The 20950-nt window shown below is 43.6% G+C and overlaps 1 protein-coding gene across 1 annotated transcript in view; it reads right to left on the bottom strand.

Moving 5' to 3' along the window:
• Positions 1–20950, bottom strand: part of LOC126293616 (uncharacterized) — a gene marked incomplete in the record, with an annotated part of 370783 nt that overhangs the window by 25162 nt on the left and 324671 nt on the right. Inside the window, 1 exon segment of the mRNA XM_049986896.1 lies at positions 8632–8797. Within this exon segment, the coding sequence (XP_049842853.1) occupies positions 8632–8797 (166 nt within the window).

Here is a 20950-nt window from a genome sequence, read left to right as displayed (position 1 = left end):
ACACACGCGAGACAAGATAGAGAGAGACAGAGAGAGAGACAGAGAGAGAGACAGAGAGAGAGACAGAGAGAGAGACAGAGAGAGAGACAGAGAGAGAGACAGAGAGAGAGACAGAGAGAGAGACAGAGAGAGAGACAGAGAGAGAGACAGAGAGGAGACAGAGAGAGAGACAGAGAGAGAGACAGAGAGAGAGACAGAGAGAGAGACAGAGAGAGAGACAGAGAGAGAGAGAGACAGAGAGAGAGACAGAGAGAGAGACAGAGAGAGAGACAGAGAGAGAGACAGAGAGAGACAGAGAGAGACAGAGAGAGAGCAGAGAGAGACAGAGAGAGACAGAGAGAGACAGAGAGAGACAGAGAGAGACAGAGAGAGACAGAGAGAGACAGAGAGAGGACAGAGAGAGACAGAGAGAGACAGAGAGAGACAGAGAGAGACAGAGAGAGACAGAGAGAGACAGAGAGAGACAGAGAGAGAGACAGAGAGAGACAGAGGAGAGACAGAGAGAGAGTCTTGCAAGCTGAAAACAAATCTGTGAGCAAGGGCCCACGAATGCACCTTCCAGATAGCTCCGTGGAGCTGGCGTTCAGCCACAATACAAGAGGAGCACAAGAAAATATAAAAATAATCAGCATATACAAGGTGTATACGTGGACAAGGAAAAAAATTTCCCAGGTTTTTCCCAGTGGAAAATACACTTTCTCCCGGATGAAAATACACTTTTTCCGTGTTAAGCGACAGTATTACTTTCCTTGGCACTGTAAAACTTGTCAATCCTTTGATTGTTTATGGTTTTATACACTTACATAGAATTACCTGGCACTCTTAGAAAATGAAACTCAGGGGAAAAACACATTTCGGAAATATCTTTGATGTGCAGCAACATGCACCCTGCATATTTTCGTGTTACGGAACTATAAATTCGAATTCCACCAAACACCGCATGTTACTTTCTGAAGAATTGAAATTTAGATTGCGACGTGCCAAGATTGCAACGCACTTTCGAAAGCCAGTCACAGCTCATGTCACGTGATCTCGCCAGCTGATGACAGCATAGGTCACATAATGTAGTCAGCCAATAGCATTATCACTCTTCAGTAGGGCAAACACACAAATAAGAAAAGTCAATGGTTTAAATTAATATACATATTGTTGTTACAAGAAAAGAAAAGCTTTCACATATATTGGTCTCTAAGATTAATAAGCTGCAAGAGAAGCTAAGCTTCCACATATAATGTTTATCTCTTTTGCGTGTGTTACACTTTAAGATACATCACATAAACACGCCTGTAAAATTTTTAATAATGAAGTAAATGTCTGATCTTGTGGGCTAGAAATTTTTCTAAATAGTCGTTGAGTTGATTTTTAAATGAGTGTCAAATGCTCTGTGATTTAAGAAATTCGTCATACATTCTTGCACATAGTTCATCTTGCCTAAAAGGAAATTAACTTTTAGAGTAACACTTTCCAAACCACCATTCCCAATATTTTCCTGTAACCTGTCAGAAATAGGTTCGGTTCAGCTGTTGCCGGAGAGTGTCAGGTAACAGGTGTAACTGCAATTGTGCACCTACGACGACACAGGAAGGATGTATGTTCATACGTGTAAGACATGAAAAGATCTTGCATTAAAACGAATCTAATGTAAACAGCTGTCACGTCACACTCAGCGGAGGCAATTTGTTGTTAAGGAGCATTGCATAGTCTTCCTAAAGCCTTTGACACACTTTGCTGTTGGCAGACGCTTGTATGAGCACTGTGTTTAGTTTGTATACAGCGTATTTCCTTTGCGACTTACTGTGGTAAACCGCTGACAGATGTTTAAGCATTTGGGAATGGATGCTGTTTGGGCCACACGATGTGTCATGATAGTCAGCAATGGCACTGAGAAATTACCACTCACCGAAAGTAGCATTATATGGCTGAGGGTGGTATGGAGCCGTGTTGTCGTTCCACCCGCCATTTGAGGAGATGAAAAGCAGGACAGTAATTCTCAGATACAGAGGTGCACACATAATACTCAGCAACACACCCTGCGATTACATCTAGATCGGGAGATACAGCTGCATTTGTAGAATTGCCAGTTACACCTGCAGGAATCTGATAGCCGTAAAGTCAACGGAGCTTGGTTCAAACATGAAAAGGAGAGATTCACATTCCAGTGGTGGAGAAAGTGCTCCCGAGAGTCCTGCTTCTGTCATTTGACGAGTAGGTGGACCTGGGCACAGAACCATTTGAAGGCAATGAAGTTCTACAAGGACGGGTGGGGCTTATGATGTCGGAGGGCCCTACAGTCTCTAATAGCTGTAGCTATTTCTAGCGACCACCAAGGCACCAACTTCCACTGGGGGCACCGGAGGAACAAGGTATTGTTGATTCAGCTGCGGCAACAATGGTGGTACTGACAGTGTGGATCACTTGATCGATGCTGCCATGCAACGGAGATTCAACAGTGGCAGCACATGTGAAAGCATCCCAGTCAGCCTTGGGAAGAGCCGACCTGGGCAAGCATTGAGATGAGGGACACTGAGGTAGGGACAGGAAGTGTGGAAAGTGGCCACTACCATACAAGTCATCACGAGCTGAGATACCAATGGCAGAGAATGTGGTACGTGGCATGTGCCACACTGACACGTGTGGGCGCACCTGTATTTAGGAGACAGAGATCGAGCTGAGTTAGTAGGTCCTCGGCATCTTTACTACGGCCAGTGACCTCCTTTCCACCCCACCATGGGTTATGGGTGTTAATATCACCCAGAAGCAGAAAAGTTGGGGGAGTTGGGAAATTAGTGCACCCAATACACGGTGTAGTGAGGGAGGGGAAACTATTTAGGGTCACACTTGTCAGCATTGTATTTACCTTTTCCCTTATTAGAGACTGCTGGCGCCATTTGGTCACCAGCAAGAGATGACTTGGACTGGTTGATTGAGGGTCATCTGCCCTGATGCCACCCACTCCGATCAAGGCCTCTCCCAATGGGCACCATCCACCCACAGCAAAAGCCACCTGGCATGATGACCGTTTCTGGGTGTCCTAATGCCCCAAGAAGGTGGGCATCTACTCCTTGGCTTTGCGCGAGGTGTTTTGCAGCTCAGGCACGATGGTCCCACTACAACAGACTGGCTACCGTGCTGGATACTGGGCACACCGAAATCCAATATTGTCATGACAGCAAAAGAGGTCAGTGGGCAACGGAAGACGACGACATACCCAGAAGATGTCTTCATCTAAATAGTTTAACTGCAGCTGGAGCTGCAAAGCCAGGACACAGAGAGGTACAGGAGATCAAATCGAACGGCACTACAGATAACTTGTGCACCACATAAGGCATCCTTCCTCAAAGACCTGCACTTCACTAGAATTTTAATGTGGAAGGTCCAGCCATAAAATGGGACCTGAACTTACAGGGCCAAAACTGGAGACTCCTTTTAGTCTCCTGATAGGCAGGAATATTATAAGCCTATTCTAACCCCCAGACCTGCATGGGGTTACAGTGAAAGGCACCCAAATCTAACAGGTGGCGGTTTTCCTTCTGTAGCCAATGACGGTTTAATTGGGTCGAGTAGACTTCAAGCCGCGTAAACACTAAGCTTTAAACACGTTTCCCACTACTTGATATGGACACAGTTTGGAAACCTCTTTCCGAACACTGAATTCTATCTGTAGCAGTGTCTGTACAGATCAAAAGAAACGTATTTCAGGCCAGCTAACCCATGTCACCGCTGTACAGTGCAAGTGTATGTTTATATGTCACACTGTGTCGTCTGTTGTATCAAGTTGTCACGCGTGTTTTGATTTATTAAATTTTTGTGGGTGGAGGGATGGTGATACCATTTATACCAGAAATTCAAAATCATTAGATGATACACAAGAGAAAATATGAAAACTAGAGCATTCTTCCATACTCTGTTACCATACGTAGCTAGTTTTTCCCCCACCAGGTGTTCTACAGTATGTTTTCACTCACTCAAGATAATGACTGTAAGCAAACCAAGTTATTTCTTACAACTAATCCAGTTTTATCAACCATTAACAACTACTATACAAACTTTCCATCAAAATAATATTGCAGCTTTAAAACAAATTACAAAATTCTTTGATAAATGCAACCTTATTCTGCAAAATTAAGGAACACACAGATGCTCATTGACTTCAGGGCACGTCGTCATAAATTAACAGAAAAAGAATAAACAGCAAAAACATCTTATCTTGTTTGCATGAACTTTCATTTATTAATAATGCAGCAGCACATATTACAGTTTCCTCATCTCTAGACAAGACACGGTACACAATAAAAAAGCAATACAGCAAATAGCGTTGCAGACAATGTGAGTACACCGAAAAACGTTTGCTGCCAGTGTGGACAGAAACAGAGAAAAGAAAAAGTCTGAAACAGATGCGATACACTGTAGGAAATAATGTTTCCAACAGAAACATATCTCCAATGGCCATGGGGACATAGCTTCACACTACATTTTGCAGTTGTGATCACTAGTGGGCTTTCAACTATGAACTTTCCCTTTAATTGTTGGGATGTCTGGCCTTCAAAAGTGAAGAAGGGAACAGCCATGGGTACCAGGATGCCCCCTGGTATGCCAACCTATTTATGGGTCGCTTAGAGGAAGCCTTCTTGGTTACTCAAGCCTGCGAACCCAAAGTTTGGTACAGATTTATTGATGACATCTTCATGATCTGGACTCACAGTGAAGAAGAACTAGAATTTCCTCTCCAACCTCAACTCCTTTGGCATGGGATTTGGAGTAGGACCAGGTGAATCTGATGGAACCGCTTTCCTTGACGTTGACCTCCATCTGTACAATGGCCAGCTTCACACATCCGTCCACAACAAACCCACCAACAAGCAACAGTACCTCCATTATGACAGCTGCTACCCATTCCATATCAAACGGTCCCTTCCCTACAGCCTAGACCTTCGTGGCAAACGAATCTGCTCCAGTCCTGAATCCTTGAACCATTACACCAACAACCTGGAAACAGCTTTCGCATCCCGCAACTACCCTCCCGACCCGGTACAGAAGCAAATAACCAGAGCCACTTCCTCATCCCCTCAAACCCAGAACCTCTCACAGAAGAACCCCAAAAGTGCCCCACTTGTGACAGGATACTTCCCGGGACTGAATCAGACTCTGAATGTGGCTCTCCAGCAGGGATACAACTTCCTAAAATCCTGCCCCAAAATGAGATCCATCCCTCATTAAATCCTCCCCACTCCACCAAGAGTATCTTTCCGCCGTCCACCTAACCTTCGTAACCTCTTGGTTCATCCCTATGAAATCTCCAAACCACCTTCCTTACCCTCTGGCTCCTACCCTTGCAACCGCCCCCGGTGTAAAGCCTGTCCTATGCACCCTCCCACCACCACCTACTCCAGTCCTGTAACCCGGGAGGTGTACATGATCAAAGGCAGAGCCACGTGTGAAAGCACCCACGTGATTTACCAACTGACCTCCTACACTGTGATGCTTTCTATGTGGGAATGACCAGCAACAAACTGTCCATTCGCATGAATGGACACAGGCAGACAGTGTTTGTTGGTAATGAGGATCACCCTGTGGTTAAACATGCCTTGGTGCACGGCCAGCACATCTTGGCACAGTGTTACACCGTCCGGGTTATCTGGATACTTCCCACCAACACCAACCTATCCGAACTCCGGAGATGGGAACTTGCCCTTCAATATATCCTCTCTTCTCGATATCCACCAGGCCTCAATCTCCGCTAATTTCAAGTTGCCGCCACTCATACCTCACCTGTCGTTTAACACCATCTTTGCCTCCACACTTCCGCCTCGACTTATTTCTCTACCCATACTCTTTGCCTTTAAATATGTCTGCTTGTCTCTCTCTCTCTCTCTCTCTCTCTCTCTCTCTCTCTCTCTCTCTCACTCACTGTGTGTGTGTGTGTTTTTTTTTTTTTTCTGCTCCCGGGATTGGAATGACTCCTTACCCTCTCCCTTAAAATCCATATCCTTTCATCTTTCCTTTTCCTTCCCTCTTTCCTGACAAAGCAGCCACCGGTTGCGAAAGCTCTAAATTCGGTATGTGTGTTTGTGTGTTTTACTTATTGTGCCTATCTACCGGCACTTTCCCGCTTGGTAAGTCTTGGAATCTTTGTTTTTAATATATTTTTCCCATGTGGAAGTGTGAATATATAAGATTCCAAGACTTACGAAGCGGGAAAGCGCCGGCAGACAGGCACATGAACAAAACACACAAACACACACACAGAGTTACTAGCTTTCGCAACCGATGGTTGCTTCTTCAGGAAGGAGAGGGAAAGACGAAAGGATGTGGGTTTTAAGGGAGAGGGTGAGGAGTCATTCCAATCCCGGGAGCGGAAAGACTCCCCTTAGGGAAAAAAGGACAGGTACACACACACACACACACACACACACACACACACACACACACACACACACACACACACACACACACATATATATCCATCCGCACATACACAGACACAAGCAGACATATATATCAACGAGAATCTGCAAAGCAATACGACCCACACACTGTAATGAATAGAGTAACTAATGAGGACTTTCTGATGCTCAGTGTTGGAAAATGTATCAAAAACCAAAATACATCTGCAAATGGAGAAAAGGCAAACTAGCTTAATATTAACTTGCGACAGCTCAAATTTCAAATATTTTCAGAAGTTACATTTTCTCTTTTTCTTTTTTAATTGTTGAAATGGTCTTGCAGATTTTAAATTCACAATAAAAGGAAAGGTAGTTCATTATAACATGTTCATTGTAATGCAAGACAAACTGTGGTGCCAAGTATCTGACTTACACATAAATGCTGATTAGGTACCTATCACTGAGCCAACAAATCATAAAAGGTAGTAGTATGGATGGAAATGAAATAATGTGGTGGTAATGTAATTGTGGAATAGGTAGGAACTGCACCAAAAATACAAACTACCGTATTTACTCGAATCTAAGCCGCACCTGAAAAAGAAAAAAAAAAAAAACGGCTACGCCACACCTGAAATTTGAGACTCTAAATTCAATGGGGGAGAAAAGCTTTAGGCCGCACCTCCAAATCGAAACAAAGTTGGTCCATTGTAATATGAGACACAATTTAGGTCGAATGAATGACGATACAGCTATAGTAGTTTGGTTCGAGTCTTAAGCTTAGCAGTTAAGCTTCACCAGGTAGCCATTGCTATGCTGCAGGCGATCCATCCGTATTTATACGGGTACCCTTCCTTTTTCACATGCTTCGTCTGGTTTGAATCGATTGCTCATTTTGCTTTGATCTGGTAAGTGCCGTTTTCTTTGTTATAAGTGTCTACGTCACTCTAAGCTGAAAATGCATTACTGTACTGTGTCATGCATTGTTTGTCGCATTCTGATAGTACGTGTTTACGGCCTGTCGCCGCTCGCGGCATAGCTTGCTTCTTTGCGCGCTACCGCACCTTACCAAAACAAAAAAGAAAGAGAGAGAGAGAGAGAGAGAGAGAGAGAGAGAGAGAGAGAGAGAGAGAGAGAGAGAGAGAGAGAGAGAGAGTCGTCTCATTAGCGAAACGATGGCAAGAGATTGCTATTTGATGTTACTTACTCTGCTGCTTTCTTTGATAATGGTCAACAAGAACCAAATAATAGACTACGTGTGCTAGAACATGTTCTTAACAAGAGTTAGGCGAAAATTTTTCCCCCTTTGAAAATCTTTGCGGCTGCTTCTTTAGTACATCAAATTCTGCACAGAAATTAGTCATCTTACATTTAATAATCTAGTCAGTTGCCATGATTCATTTTTGACTATCACTATTAGGCATAAGAATAATACGAATATAAACATGACACAATACGTATATTCTTCCGCGTTTGCTGTTGTGTCACTCTAGTTTCGTAGTTTATTAAGCAGACAGGATTTAAATGAGATAGCAGCAAACACGAAAGAATACATAGCAAAATGTTTATATTTGTATTATTCTTATGGTGAAGAGAATACTGCATGTGATTCACATTAAATCAGGTTCCTATTAGCAACAATCTCTTCTCACAGGCCCAGAAAAAATTCAGAACGTAGAGTTGGCCATATTGACAAACATCCCAAACAGTCTTGTAAGTCGGATTTCCGTAGTATATTGAAATTCTGCTACATTTGAAGATGAACAATACGGAATTTGTATTTACTTCGTTGGATAATGTATGAAAATGCAGTGGTTGAAACTTGGGGCGGGGGAAAAAAAAAAGCTCGTCTTCCACCGTTTTTTAAAATTTATTTTGGCGCCAGTATTTATCTTTGTGCCTACAAAGCATGCCTGTGTAGCGCTACATATATTGGACGGTAGAAGTTATTTGTAGCGGCACCTACCATCGTTTTTCAGAACTTCCGCTTGCTTTGGACTCTATTCTAAACCGCAAGCGGTTTTTTGGATTACAAAAACCGGAAAAAAAGGCGGCTTAGATTCGAGTAAGTATATTACTAATAACAGTACTACCTTAAAATTTGGCAAGAACTATGTTACAATGCAAAGATGTGAAAATGGTCACAAGTATGAGGAAAATAAATAAATAAATAAATAAATAAATAAATAAATAAATTCAAGAAACTTTAGCTTTTGGTAGGTAATATGACCTGATTTGTGCAAGAACTCACCTACATATATCACACCTCCAAAGAGGTCATTCATTATTTTCGCCAAACCCTCAGCATTTAGCATTCCATGAAGAGCACCAACAAATACAGTTTTCTGTGGGTCCAGCTTCTGTGAAGTGTACTTTATGTAGTTACTATCACTTAACAGCCATGGGATTACCTGGACCTGCAACACATTTGCAATAATGAGTAAAGGACAAAGAGGAAGCAAACATTAAATATTCACATGTAAGCAAGTTGTAGCATTTACTATAGTGGTTGCAGCATAGTTAAGTGCATAGCTTCAATACGAGTCTACAGGGTGACAATTATTGAGCTAACTGGGGGGAAAAGGTTAGAACTGTGGTGTGGACACACTTTATTCAACATATATATGTCACTACAGTTATTTGGATTTAGGTTATGACATGTTCAACATGCCTGTCATCACTTGCAATGATGTGGCACAGACGAATAGCTGTATTCTCCACAACCCACTGAAATATCTGAACACTGATGCTGTCGATGACCACCTGAATGGGTGTTTTCAGCTCAGCAATGGTTATGGGGTTATTGCTGGGCCCCACTCAACGAAGAATCGCACATGTTCAGATATGGAGAACGTGAAGGCCAATCGAAGCCCACACCAGCGGCCTCTGGGTACCCCAGAGCCACAATGCAGTACCCAAAGTGCTCCTCCAGGACATCGAGCACTCTCCTGCTTCAATGGGGTTGATTTCCATCTTGCACAAACCACATATTGTCGAAATCAGGGTCACTTTGGATAATGGGGATGAAATCACTTCCAAAACCTCCATGTACCATTCGGTAATTGCCATGCCATCAAGGAATATCACACCGATTATTCTGTGATGGACACTGTACACCACACCATCACCCGTTGAGAGTGAAAGGACTTCTCGTTTGCAAAATGCTGATTCTGAATCCCACCAAATGTGCCAGTTTTGCTCACTGATGAACCCATCCAAATGTAAGTGGCCTTTGCCACTAAACCAAACCATACAGCAAATACTGATTCCCATCATGCCCCCACATCCAACCAGTCAATTTGAACATCTTAGCGCAAATCATTCGGAAGTTATCGTTATTTTATTTCATATAGGTCACTAATTGTTATCTTGTACTTTCTACACTGGTATGACAGCACACGAAACATTTCAGTCTTCAGGAAACTTTTTTGCAGTGAATGTATTTACCATTATGAAACATTGTGTCATCAGTCATGTGCACAGCAAAGAAAACTGTGCTAGGCATTGTGAGCATGCTGAAAAGGCACGGTTACTTCATTGCATGTTTCTCTACTCGGAGATGTTCCTCCTGCTGAGCACATGCGTGGCTACCTGAATATGGCAACGTGCAGTTCGACTGTTGAAGGTGTTTTTTTTTTATATAGAGCGCACAACTACAATGGTCATTAGCGCCCTGACTAATTTAGGAATGTACCGCGAGGCACAAGCTTAAAAAAGGAACTATAAGGGACAACACTATAAAAGATGTATTAACAGGCATAGAATTAAAAAAAACCAGCATAATCAAGTGTCCTTAGACAGGTTTGTCAAGTTGATAAAACGAAGAACCCTAGCAGCTGCTCCTGGGTCATCCGCTAAAATGGCATTCAGAGTACACGGCAGGCCAAGATCAAGACGCAACGTAGGAAAATCGGGACAGGACGTTAAAATGCGGCGAACCATCAGCAACTGACCACATGGACAGAACGGCGCCGGCACTGCCGTTAGCAGATGGCGATGGCTGAACTGGCAGTGTCCAATTCGTAGCCGGGCCAAAACGACCTCCTCCCACCGAGAAGGATGTGAGGAGGACGTCCAAGCTGCGGGAAGAGGTTTCAAGGCCCGGAGCTTGTTGTCCCTAAGTGCAGACCAATCGGCATGCCACAGCGATAAAATGCGCCGACAAATGACCGTGCTACAATCTGATGAAGGGACACAACAAGAAGCCGTCCCGAGGCTGGACGACCGTAGCCTTGGCCGCGGCATCTGCAGCTTCGTTCCCAGGGACACCGACATGGCCAGGAACCCACATAAAGCTAACTGGAGACCCGTCGTCCACAAGCTGCTGAAGAGAGCGTTGGATCCGGTGCACGAAAGGGTGAAACGGATACGGATCACTGAGGATCTGGATGGCGCTCAGAGAATCTGAGCAGATGACATAAGCAGAATGCCGGTGGCGGCAGACGTAAAGAAAAGCGTGGTAGAGGGCAAAGAGCTCAGCTGTGAAGACCGAACAATGGCCATGTAGCCGGTATTTGAGACTTTGTGCCCCGACAATAAAAGAAAACCCGACCCCGTCATTGGTCTTAGAGCCATCGGTATAAATGAAGATCATATTAATGAGCTTCGAACGAAGTTCGACAAAACGGTAATGGTATACTGAACCGGGGGTCACCTCCTTCGGGAGCGAGCTGAGGTCAAGGTGAACGCGAGCCAAGGTCGCTTGTGGCTCTCGCCCACTGTAACGGTTGCAGGGAGTGAAAAATCAAGGCGTTTATGGAGGCGACTAAAGCGAACTGCAGGGGTAGCAGGGCAGAGACATACAACCCGTATTGACGGTCGAGAGAGTTGTCAAAAAAGGAACGATACAATGGGTGGTCAGGCATTGACAGAAGCCGACAGGTGTAACGACAAAGCAGTATATCGCGCCGGTAGATGAGTGGCAATTTACCGGCTTCAGCATGAAGACTCTCAACGGGACTAATATAAAATGCTCCGACCGCAAGCCGTAAACCCCGATGTTGTATGGAGTTGAGGCGGCGTAAGATGGACGGCCGTGCAGAGGAGTATACAAAGCACCCATAATCCAGCTTTGAGCGAACGATCGACCGATATAGGCGAAGTAGGACGGTTCGATCCGCTCCCCACGACATACCACTGAGAACACGGAGGACATTTAGAGAACGGGTACAACGGGCAGCCAAATATGACATGTGGAGACCAGCTAAGTTTCCTGTCAAATGTAAGACCTAAAAATTTTGTAGTCGCCACGAATGGGAGAGCAACGGTACCAAGTCGTGAGGACGGTGGGAGAAAATCTTTGTAGCACCAGAAGTTAATACAGACCGTCTTATCGGCAGAAAAACTGAAGCCATTGGCGACACTCCAGGAGTAAAGACGGTACAGAGAACGCTGAAGACAATGCTCCAGGAAACATGTACGCTGCGCGCTGCAATAGATGGTAAAATCGTCCACGAAAAAGGAGCCTGATACATCATCTGGGAGGCAATCCATTATTGGATTGATCGCTATGGCGAAGAGAGCGACACTCAAAACGGAGCCCTGTGGCATCCCATTTTCCTGGCGAAAGGTGTCTGACAGGACAGAACCCACTCGTACCCTGAACTGTCGGTCCATTAAAAAGGAACGAATTAAAGAGGGAGACGACCGGGAAAGCCCCTTGTATGCATGGTGCGGAGAATGCCTGCCCTCCAACAGGTGTCGTAAGCCTTCTCCAAATCAAAGAACACAGCCGCGGTCAGGCGCTTCCGCAAGATGTTATTCATAATGAAGGTCGACAGGGTAACCAGATTGTCAACAGCAGAGCGGCGCCTATGAAATCCACATTGTACATTGGTAAGTAGGCGTCGAGATTCGAGCAGCCAAACCAAACTAGACTAACCATTTGCTCCATCACCTTACAGACACAGCTGGTAAGCGAGATGGGTCAATAACTGGAAGGCAAGTGCTTGTCCTTCCCCGGCTTAGGAATCGGTACAACAATAGACTCGCGCCAGCATGCGGGAACATGTCCCTCAATCCAGATGCGATTGTTAAGTTCGAAGAAGGAAACCTTTACCCGCAAGAGAAAGGTTCTTCAGCATCTGAATATGAATAGAATCAGGCTCCGGAGCGGAGGACCGTGACCGGGCAAGTGCAGTTTCGAGTTCCCGCATGGTGAATGGGGCATTGTAGTTTTCAGAATTTGAGGAGTGGAAATTAGGTGGCCTAGCCTCCTCTGCCTGTTTTCGGGGGAGGAAGGCAGGGGGGTAACGAGTGGAGCTCGAAACCTCTGCAAAAAAGCGGCCAAAGGCATTGGAGACATCCTCAGGGGCCACAAGGACTTCATTCGCGACCGTCAAGCCAGAAACTGGTGAGTGGACCTTAGTGCCAGATAGCCGGCGCAGGCTACCGCAGACAACAGAAGGAGTAAAACTGTTGAAGGTGCTTGTGAAAGCAGCCCAGCTGGCTTTCTTTAAAAATACGTTGACACTGCGCACGTAATCTTTTATAATTGATACAATTCGCCACTGGGTGGCGTTTAAAGGTGCGTAAAGCACGTCAACGAGCACGTAAGGCGTCTCTACATGCTGCGGTCCACCAGGGGACCGGTACGCGGCGTGGAGAAGAGGTAGTGTGAGGGATGGAATATTCAGCAGCAGTGAGAATGACTTCCGTGAGGTGTGCGGCCTGACTATCGCAGCTTGTGAAGGTGTGATCCTGAAAAGTTGCCCTGGAAGAGAAGAGCCCCCAGTCTGCTTTGGAGATGTTCCCACTAGTTGAGCATCGAGAGGGGGTATAATGCAGGAGATGGATAACACACGGGAAGCGGTCGCTCTAATATGTATCAGAAAGCGCATACCACTCAAACCGGCGTGCAAGTTGGGTAGTACATACAGAGAGGTCTAAATGGGAATAGGTGTGAGATGTGTGTGAAAGGAAAGTAGGGGGCGCCAGTATTGAGGCAGACAAGATTTAGCTGGTTGAAAACTTCTGCTAACAGGGAGCTCCTCGGACAGGATGCTGGAGAGCCCCGAAGAGGATGGTAAGCATTGAAGTCTCCAGTTAACAAAAATGGTGCAGGTAGCTGAGCAATAATTTCCATCATGTCTGCCCTGGTAACAGCAGACGACAATGGAGTGTAAACGGTACAAATGTAAAATGTAAAAGTACCGAGACTAATTCGGACGGGAACTGCCTGCAGCCCGGTGTGCAATGTGATGGGATCATAGTAGGTATCATCCCGGACCAGCAACATAACCCCTCCATGAGCCGGAATACCTGCCACAAGTCACACATGTAGCCGCATTGGAACAAGACTGGCGAGTGTGATTAAAACGCTGACACTAATAGCAGCGCGTAGGTGTCGGGACATAGGGGGAGAACAGAAATAACCTCGTAGCCCGCTCTGATGCGCGACGGCAGCTGAACACAATCAGAAGTCAAGAAAAGTGTCCTGGTCGGTACAAGGACATTGTTGACCTTTTTCATGACCCTATGGAGAGCCGTCACGCCCTGCTCAGCGAGGAAAGACTATCTCCTCGTCAGTCAATCTGTCGAGTGATTTAGTATATACCACACTACGAGACGAATTCAAAGTGCGGTGAGCCTCCACCCAGACAGGAAACGTGTACAAGAGTGTGGCCCGAAGCAGTTTTTGTGCCTGAAAGGCGCTCTCAGTTTCTAGTAACAAGGTACCATTACGCAACCTGGTACAAGACTTGACAGATCCGGCTATGGCATCTACGCCCTTCTGGATAACAAAAAGGTTGACAGAGGAAAAATCATTTCCGTCCTCAGATCGAGAAACTACGAGGAACTGTGGGGCAGGCGGTAGTACTTTTGTCACTGGTGGCTGGTCAAGTTTCCGTTTGTGGGCAGAAGTCGAGAGAGAAGAAGAGAAATCCATTGCGGGGGAATCCCCCACGATTGCAAGCATCTCCGATGGCACGCTCCTTCCTTGTGGGGACCCTCTCAGAGGGCACTCCCGCCTTAGGTGATTGTTCACACATCAGGTCACACCACCCGAGAAAGGGACGGAGGGACCAATAGGCATGGTCGGTAGGTGTCAGCTCAGGCAATCACCACTCCCTGGGCCTGGCCTTTACCAGGGGGTACGTGCGTGCGTTACTTGTCTACCCAGGGCGGGGAATTATGCGTTACCCCGTCACCGGATACGCGTATGAACGCGTGGGTCGGCCTTCAGGCACTCACAGGGAGGAAGGAAGAAGAGGAAAAGGAAAAGGAGAGAGAAAAAGGAAAAAGGAGAAAGGAGAGAGAGAAAAAGGAAAAAGGAGAAAGGAGAGAGAGAAAAAGGAAAAAGGAGAAAGGAGAGAGAGAAAAAGGAAAAAGGAGAAAGGAGAGAGAGAAAAAGGAAAAAGGAGAAAGGAGAGAGAGAAAAAGGAAAAAGGAGAAAGGAGAGAGGGAAAAAGGAAAAAGGAGAAAGGAGAGAGGGAAAAAGGAAAAAGGAGAAAGGAGAGAGGGAAAAAGGAAAAAGGAGAAAGGAGAGAGGGAAAAAGGAAAAAGGAGAAAGGAGAGAGGGAAAAAGGAAAAAGGAGAAAGGAGAGAGGGAAAAAGGAAAAAGGAGAAAGGAGAGAGGGAAAAAGGAAAAGGAGAAAGGAGAGAGGGAAAAAGGAAAAGGAGAAAGGAGAGAGGGAAAAAGGAAAAGGAGAAAGGAGAGAGGGAAAAAGGAAAAGGAGAAAGGAGAGAGGGAAAAGGAAAAGGAGAAAGGAGAGAGGGAAAAGGAAAAGGAGAAAGGAGAGAGGGAAAAGGAAAAGGAGAAAGGAGAGAGGGAAAAGGAAAAGGAGGAGAGAGGGAAAAGGAAAAAGGAGAAAGGAGAGAGGGAAAAGGAAAAAGGAGAAAGGAGAGAGGGAAAAGGAAAAAGGAGAAAGGAGAGAGGGAAAAGGAAAAGGAGAAAGGAGAAAGGAGAGAGGGAAAAGGAAAAGGAGAAAGGAGAAAGGAGAGAGGGAAAAGGAAAAGGAGAAAGGAGAAAGGAGAGAGGGAAAAGGAAAAGGAGAAAGGAGAAAGGAGAGAGGGAAAAGGAAAAGGAGAAAGGAGAAAGGAGAGAGGGAAAAGGAAAAGGAGAAAGGAGAGAGGGAAAAGGAAAAGGAGAAAGGAGAGAGGGAAAAGGAAAAGGAGAAAGGAGAGAGGGAAAAGGAAAAGGAGAAAGGAGAGAGGGAAAAGGAAAAGGAGAAAGGAGAGAGGGAAAAGGAAAAGGAGAAAGGAGAGAGGGAAAAGGAAAAGGAGAAAGGAGAGAGGGAAAAGGAAAAGGAGAAAGGAGAGAGGGAAAAGGAAAAGGAGAAAGGAGAGAGGGAAAAGGAAAAGGAGAAAGGAGAGAGGGAAAAGGAAAAGGAGAAAGGAGAGAGGGAAAAGGAAAAGGGGAAAGGAGAGAGGGAAAAGGAAAAGGGGAAAGGAGAGAGGGAAAAGGAAAAGGGGAAAGGAGAGAGGGAAAAGGAAAAAAAGAGAGGGAAAAGGAAAAAAAGAGAGGGAAAAGGAAAAAAAGAGAGGGAAAAGGAAAAAAAGAGAGGGAAAAGGAAAAAAAGAGAGGGAAAAGGAAAAAAAGAGAGGGAAAAGGAAAAAAAGAGAGGGAAAAGGAAAAAAAGAGAGGGAAAAGGAAAAAAAGAGAGGGAAAAGGAAAAAAAGAGAGGGAAAAGGAAAAAAAGAGAGGGAAAAGGAAAAAAAGAGAGGGAAAAGGAAAAAAAGAGAGGGAAAAGGAAAAAAAGAGAGGGAAAAGGAAAAAAAGAGAGGGAAAAGGAAAAAAAGAGAGGGAAAAGGAAAAAAAGAGAGGGAAAAGGAAAAAAAGAGAGGGAAAAGGAAAAAAAGAGAGGGAAAAGGAAAAAAAGAGAGGGAAAAGGAAAAAAAGAGAGGGAAAAGGAAAAAAAGAGAGGGAAAAGGAAAAAAAGAGAGGGAAAAGGAAAAAAAGAGAGGGAAAAGGAAAAAAAAGAGAGGGAAAAGGAAAAAAAAGAGAGGGAAAAGGAAAAAAAGAGAGGGAAAAGGAAAAAAAGAGAGGGAAAAGGAAAAAAAGAGAGGGAAAAGGAAAAAAAGAGAGGGAAAAGGAAAAAAAGAGAGGGAAAAGGAAAAAAAGAGAGGGAAAAGGAAAAAAAGAGAGGGAAAAGGAAAAAAAGAGAGGGAAAAGGAAAAAAAGAGAGGGAAAAGGAAAAAGAGAGAGGGAAAAGGAAAAAGAGAGAGGGAAAAGGAAAAAGAGAGAGGGAAAAGGAAAAAGAGAGAGGGAAAAGGAAAAAGAGAGAGGGAAAAGAAAAAGAGAGGGAAAAGAAAAAGAGAGGGAAAAGAAAGGACAGACTGTCTCAAACGTCAAAGCGGAGACCAGAGAAGGGGAAGGAGGCAAGGAGAAGGAGGCAAGGAGAAGAGTAAATAAGACAGTGAGATGGAGAAAAACAAATGGAACCAACCAATGGAAGGAAGAAACCAGAAGAATTGAAAAACCAAAATGAACGCAAATATAGGTCGTGAAACCGTCCGTCTCCGGATGCAGGCGCTAACTACCCCCTTGAGGTGGAGGGACTCCTTTTAGTCACCTCTTACGACAGGCAGGAATACCGCGGGCCTATTCTAACCCCCGAACCCGCATGGGGGCTGTTGAAGTTCGACTGTTAAAGGTAGTAAAACTTTCTGAAGAATTCTGACCCCTCTGTACAATGTGTATGTTCAACAGTTCAGGCTGAATATGTTTGAAACAAAATACTTTGCACTTTCATTGAAATGTCAGTTGAGAATGCTGCACCTAATTGCAACGTCACAGTTTTACAGCAGAAATTCAAGAGTAGGGTGGACATCAAGTCACTTCAAGGGCAAACAGTGGCATTAATACACTGTACACCAGTTTTAACATTGCGAAAGATCAAAGAAATGTCACATGACAAGAACATGTATATGACCGCCAATTGTCTCTCAGTTAATACTCTTTTCACGATAATCTGTGAAATGCATCTAGTTTTTATGAGGACAATATAACTTCACAGGTTTCTTTTTCAACTAATTCTATGAACATAAACAATGAAACTAACCTATATTTCCAACAGAGTAACGAAGTTACAAAGCATAGATTCTCTTTCTCCTATTTGTACATCACCATAGCGTAAGGGAGTTAACCTCACGATACGAGTAGCATAATAAGAGGGGCAAAAATCTGACTGTAAAAGTGTGGTGCAGCAAGACCAGCTACCAGTGAAGTGAGTAGAAAGCCATACTGCATAAATTACAGGAAATTGTTGTATAAAGGTTCTCAAACATGTACCTAACATTTAGTGTAAAAGAATCCTGCAGATTCTGTACACACCCCAGCCCAACTTTCCCTGTTTTGAAAAATAATATCATACAAATGACTTTATGGAAGTGTATGTTAATTTAACCCTCCAGTTACTCGTGCAAATATTCATGACATGGTCACTCGCGCGGATAACAGGTGTCATCCACAAAGCAAGCAGTCTATTTGTATAGTTTCAACGGTCTTTATGCCATATTTAATGATTTTTTTAAATTAAATATAACTATAATACATTTAATATTTGTACACAGTATAATATAGTCAAACATTTGAAACAGTTCGACCATTTAAATAACAATTTTTTTAGCTGAATTACTGGCATTAGAGGGTCCCTCTAGTTGCTCGACGATGTACGGTTCTAAATTCAAAGTGTAAGCTGTTTTTACATCAACCAATGCAAACACTTTTAACCCATACTTTGCTAGTTTGCTAGAGATGTACTGCCTGAATGGAATGGGCAGTTTCCTCTACATGCCAAAAGCTGTTCGTCGACAGTAAGATATTCACTAGGTGAAAAATGTTTTTGGCAATTGTTTGTGAATAGTTCCAGCACCTCTGTGATAGGGGTCAACTTTTAAGTCTCTCTGCGAACACCTCTATCGTGGATATTATCAAACCTAGGACATATCAACAGAAACCTGAATTCGTTTTCACTCATGCATAAATAACACGATTCCAGTCCGTTTCTCCTTTCAGTTATCCCACAATTTCGATATACTCTTCTTAGAAGATCCCTAAGATCCACACACATATAAGCTCCGATCTCAATCACATCTGTTTCTTTAGCATCCCTTTCCCTAGAGAAGTTACCATGAACTTCAGTGATGGATATATTAGTGCATGTTGCGGTGATGTTTATTATGTTTTAATCCAAGAAAAAATTCAGAATTCCTGTTTGTCTTTTTACATGAGCTTGATTCTTTGGTCCAGGCAAATGCGTCAATATTACAGGATCTGCTAACAATGGTAGGATCTGCTAACAATGGGAGGATTTTTATTTTTCCTCTGTTTAGTTATTCCACCTTTCCCTAAAAGAAATGCATTCTCTGAGTTACTACTTCCTGTGACTCATATTCATCATTCTTTGGCACTTGTTCTGTTTCTGAATCATGACAGCTTTCATGAGCACAGTCCTCAGTCTGAGTCAGCGCTATCACTGTGACCATCACCACCACTCAGCTCATCGAACCATTCTAACCATACATTAGAATCTCTACTGAACTCTGTCCAAGGTATTTTTGCTTTTGACATTTATTCCACAATTTAAAGATAAAGAGAGTACGAGGTAACATGGAAGGTAACTGCTGTCAGTTTCAGTAAGTCCAAATTTACGCACATGAAGGATCGATTGAATCTAGGAAAGCAATAAAGTAATACAGACTTACTTTGTTTCAGATTGTGGCAGATTGTGGCAGATTGTGGCAGATTGTGGCAGATTGTGGCAGATTGTGGCAGATTGTGGCAGATTGTGGCAGATTGTGGCAGATTGTGGCAGATTGTGGCAGATTGTGGCAGATTGTGGCAGATTGTGGCAGATTGTGGCAGATTGTGGCAGATTGTGGCAGATTGTGGCAGATTGTGGCAGATTGTGGCAGATTGTGGCAGATTGTGGCAGATTGTGGCAGATTGTGGCAGATTGTGGCAGATTGTGGCAGATTGTGGCAGATTGTGGCAGATTGTGGCAGATTGTGGCAGATTGTGGCAGATTGTGGCAGATTGTGGCAGATTGTGGCAGATTGTGGCAGCAGAGCTCGCGCGGATGACTGGTGCCCTCCGGACTATAATAATGTTTCCTAAGTGAAGTATCTTTCGTAACTGAAAGCCAACAATGATTGGCGCTAACTGCTGGAGAGGCACTGAAAATGGCGCGATCTCAATCCTGCCCTGTCAGACAAAATTTAGCGGGAAAGTCATGTGGATGGCGAGTGTCATCCGCGCGAGCTACGTAGATTTAAGAACACGGTATTACATGCTTCAATAAATATGAGAAGCCATCCTGCCATTTCACTTAAAAAATTAAACGGAAGAGAACTATGTGTACTGGAAAGGTCAGGATTAAAAGTGTGTAATTCCATTGCAAATACATTAAGTTTCCCAATGTGAAGCACATTAAGTAATATGCTTTCCATGCCCTGCAGGGTTCCAAAATTAATTATAGAATCTTCCCCCAACACTATTATTGCCTCCACTTAGCAGCAATGAAAGAAAGAAGGCTTAGAAGCAATGGAAAGTGCAGCGAAGTTGCTATGGCCAAATGATAATGTTAGGATTCACAAACGGCACTTATTTCATGGATAGTAATATAAAATTGAAGACCTCGGCTGTGAGCAATGGTAAGTGACAAGGTGGCTATTTTGAGACACTGCACGGTAACATTCCAAATAAATTCTCACAAATTATTAACTTTTTTATTCAGACAAATCATTGTTTTCTTATATTTTAGAAGTAACAACATATTTTTGAAATTGTTAATTGTATTCAAAATATTATTCTTAAAAATGTGTCAATGGGTTTACTTGGAAACTGAGTGCGCTTAAAATGAGTTACTATTTACCTACCACTGTTTCTTTGCAGGGTGAGGTAACTAAACAGTACTGTTAATACTATCAAAAATACAAATTTAAATGGTCAGAATTTTTTCAATCTACGATACTAAGGTTTGCATTAACAAGTTATGAAATAATCGCATAATGACCTCAAATAGGTAGTCACTTAACATTTCTGACATTGCACTATCAGTTAAATCTAGTAAACGATGGTAAAGGACAACATTATTTACTTCCTTAAAGAGTTACTCACCTTTATCACTTTTGAAAGCACATTTGCATTCTCAGGAACATTTCTCCGTGTTTTAATTATCCACATCATCCTCAGATTTGTATAAATCATACCTGAAAAGCATTCCTGTGGCATGAACACTACACACATTACTGCTACTGGCAACCGTAGTTTTGGCACTAACCCCTGTTTACAAGCTCACATCCTGCTGTTAGTGAAAATTTGAAATTAGTGGCACAGTTGCTATTTTTCATTTCACCATGGGACAATCAGCTAGCACGAAGAAAGAATATCACACCTGCAATGTTCTAGATGCAGGAACTCTTGTTTCTGACAGACTTCTCTTACCATTGTTTACAGCCAAGGTCTTCAATTTTATCCCTTTAGCTTCAAACTAAATTGATGGTGGAAGTAACAACAACAACAACAACAACAACAACAACAACAACGACAACAACAACAACGATGCCATATAGTGAAATGCCCTAGAGCATTTCTCAATTTAACTCAATTTCTGTAATTTGCTCTC

Source organism: Schistocerca gregaria, chromosome 10 (assembly GCF_023897955.1).
Source record: "Schistocerca gregaria isolate iqSchGreg1 chromosome 10, iqSchGreg1.2, whole genome shotgun sequence".
NCBI classification, from domain to species: domain Eukaryota; kingdom Metazoa; phylum Arthropoda; class Insecta; order Orthoptera; family Acrididae; genus Schistocerca; species Schistocerca gregaria.
Note: the sequence above shows the minus strand (reverse complement) of the source record. Positions and strands in the feature narration are given on the sequence as shown.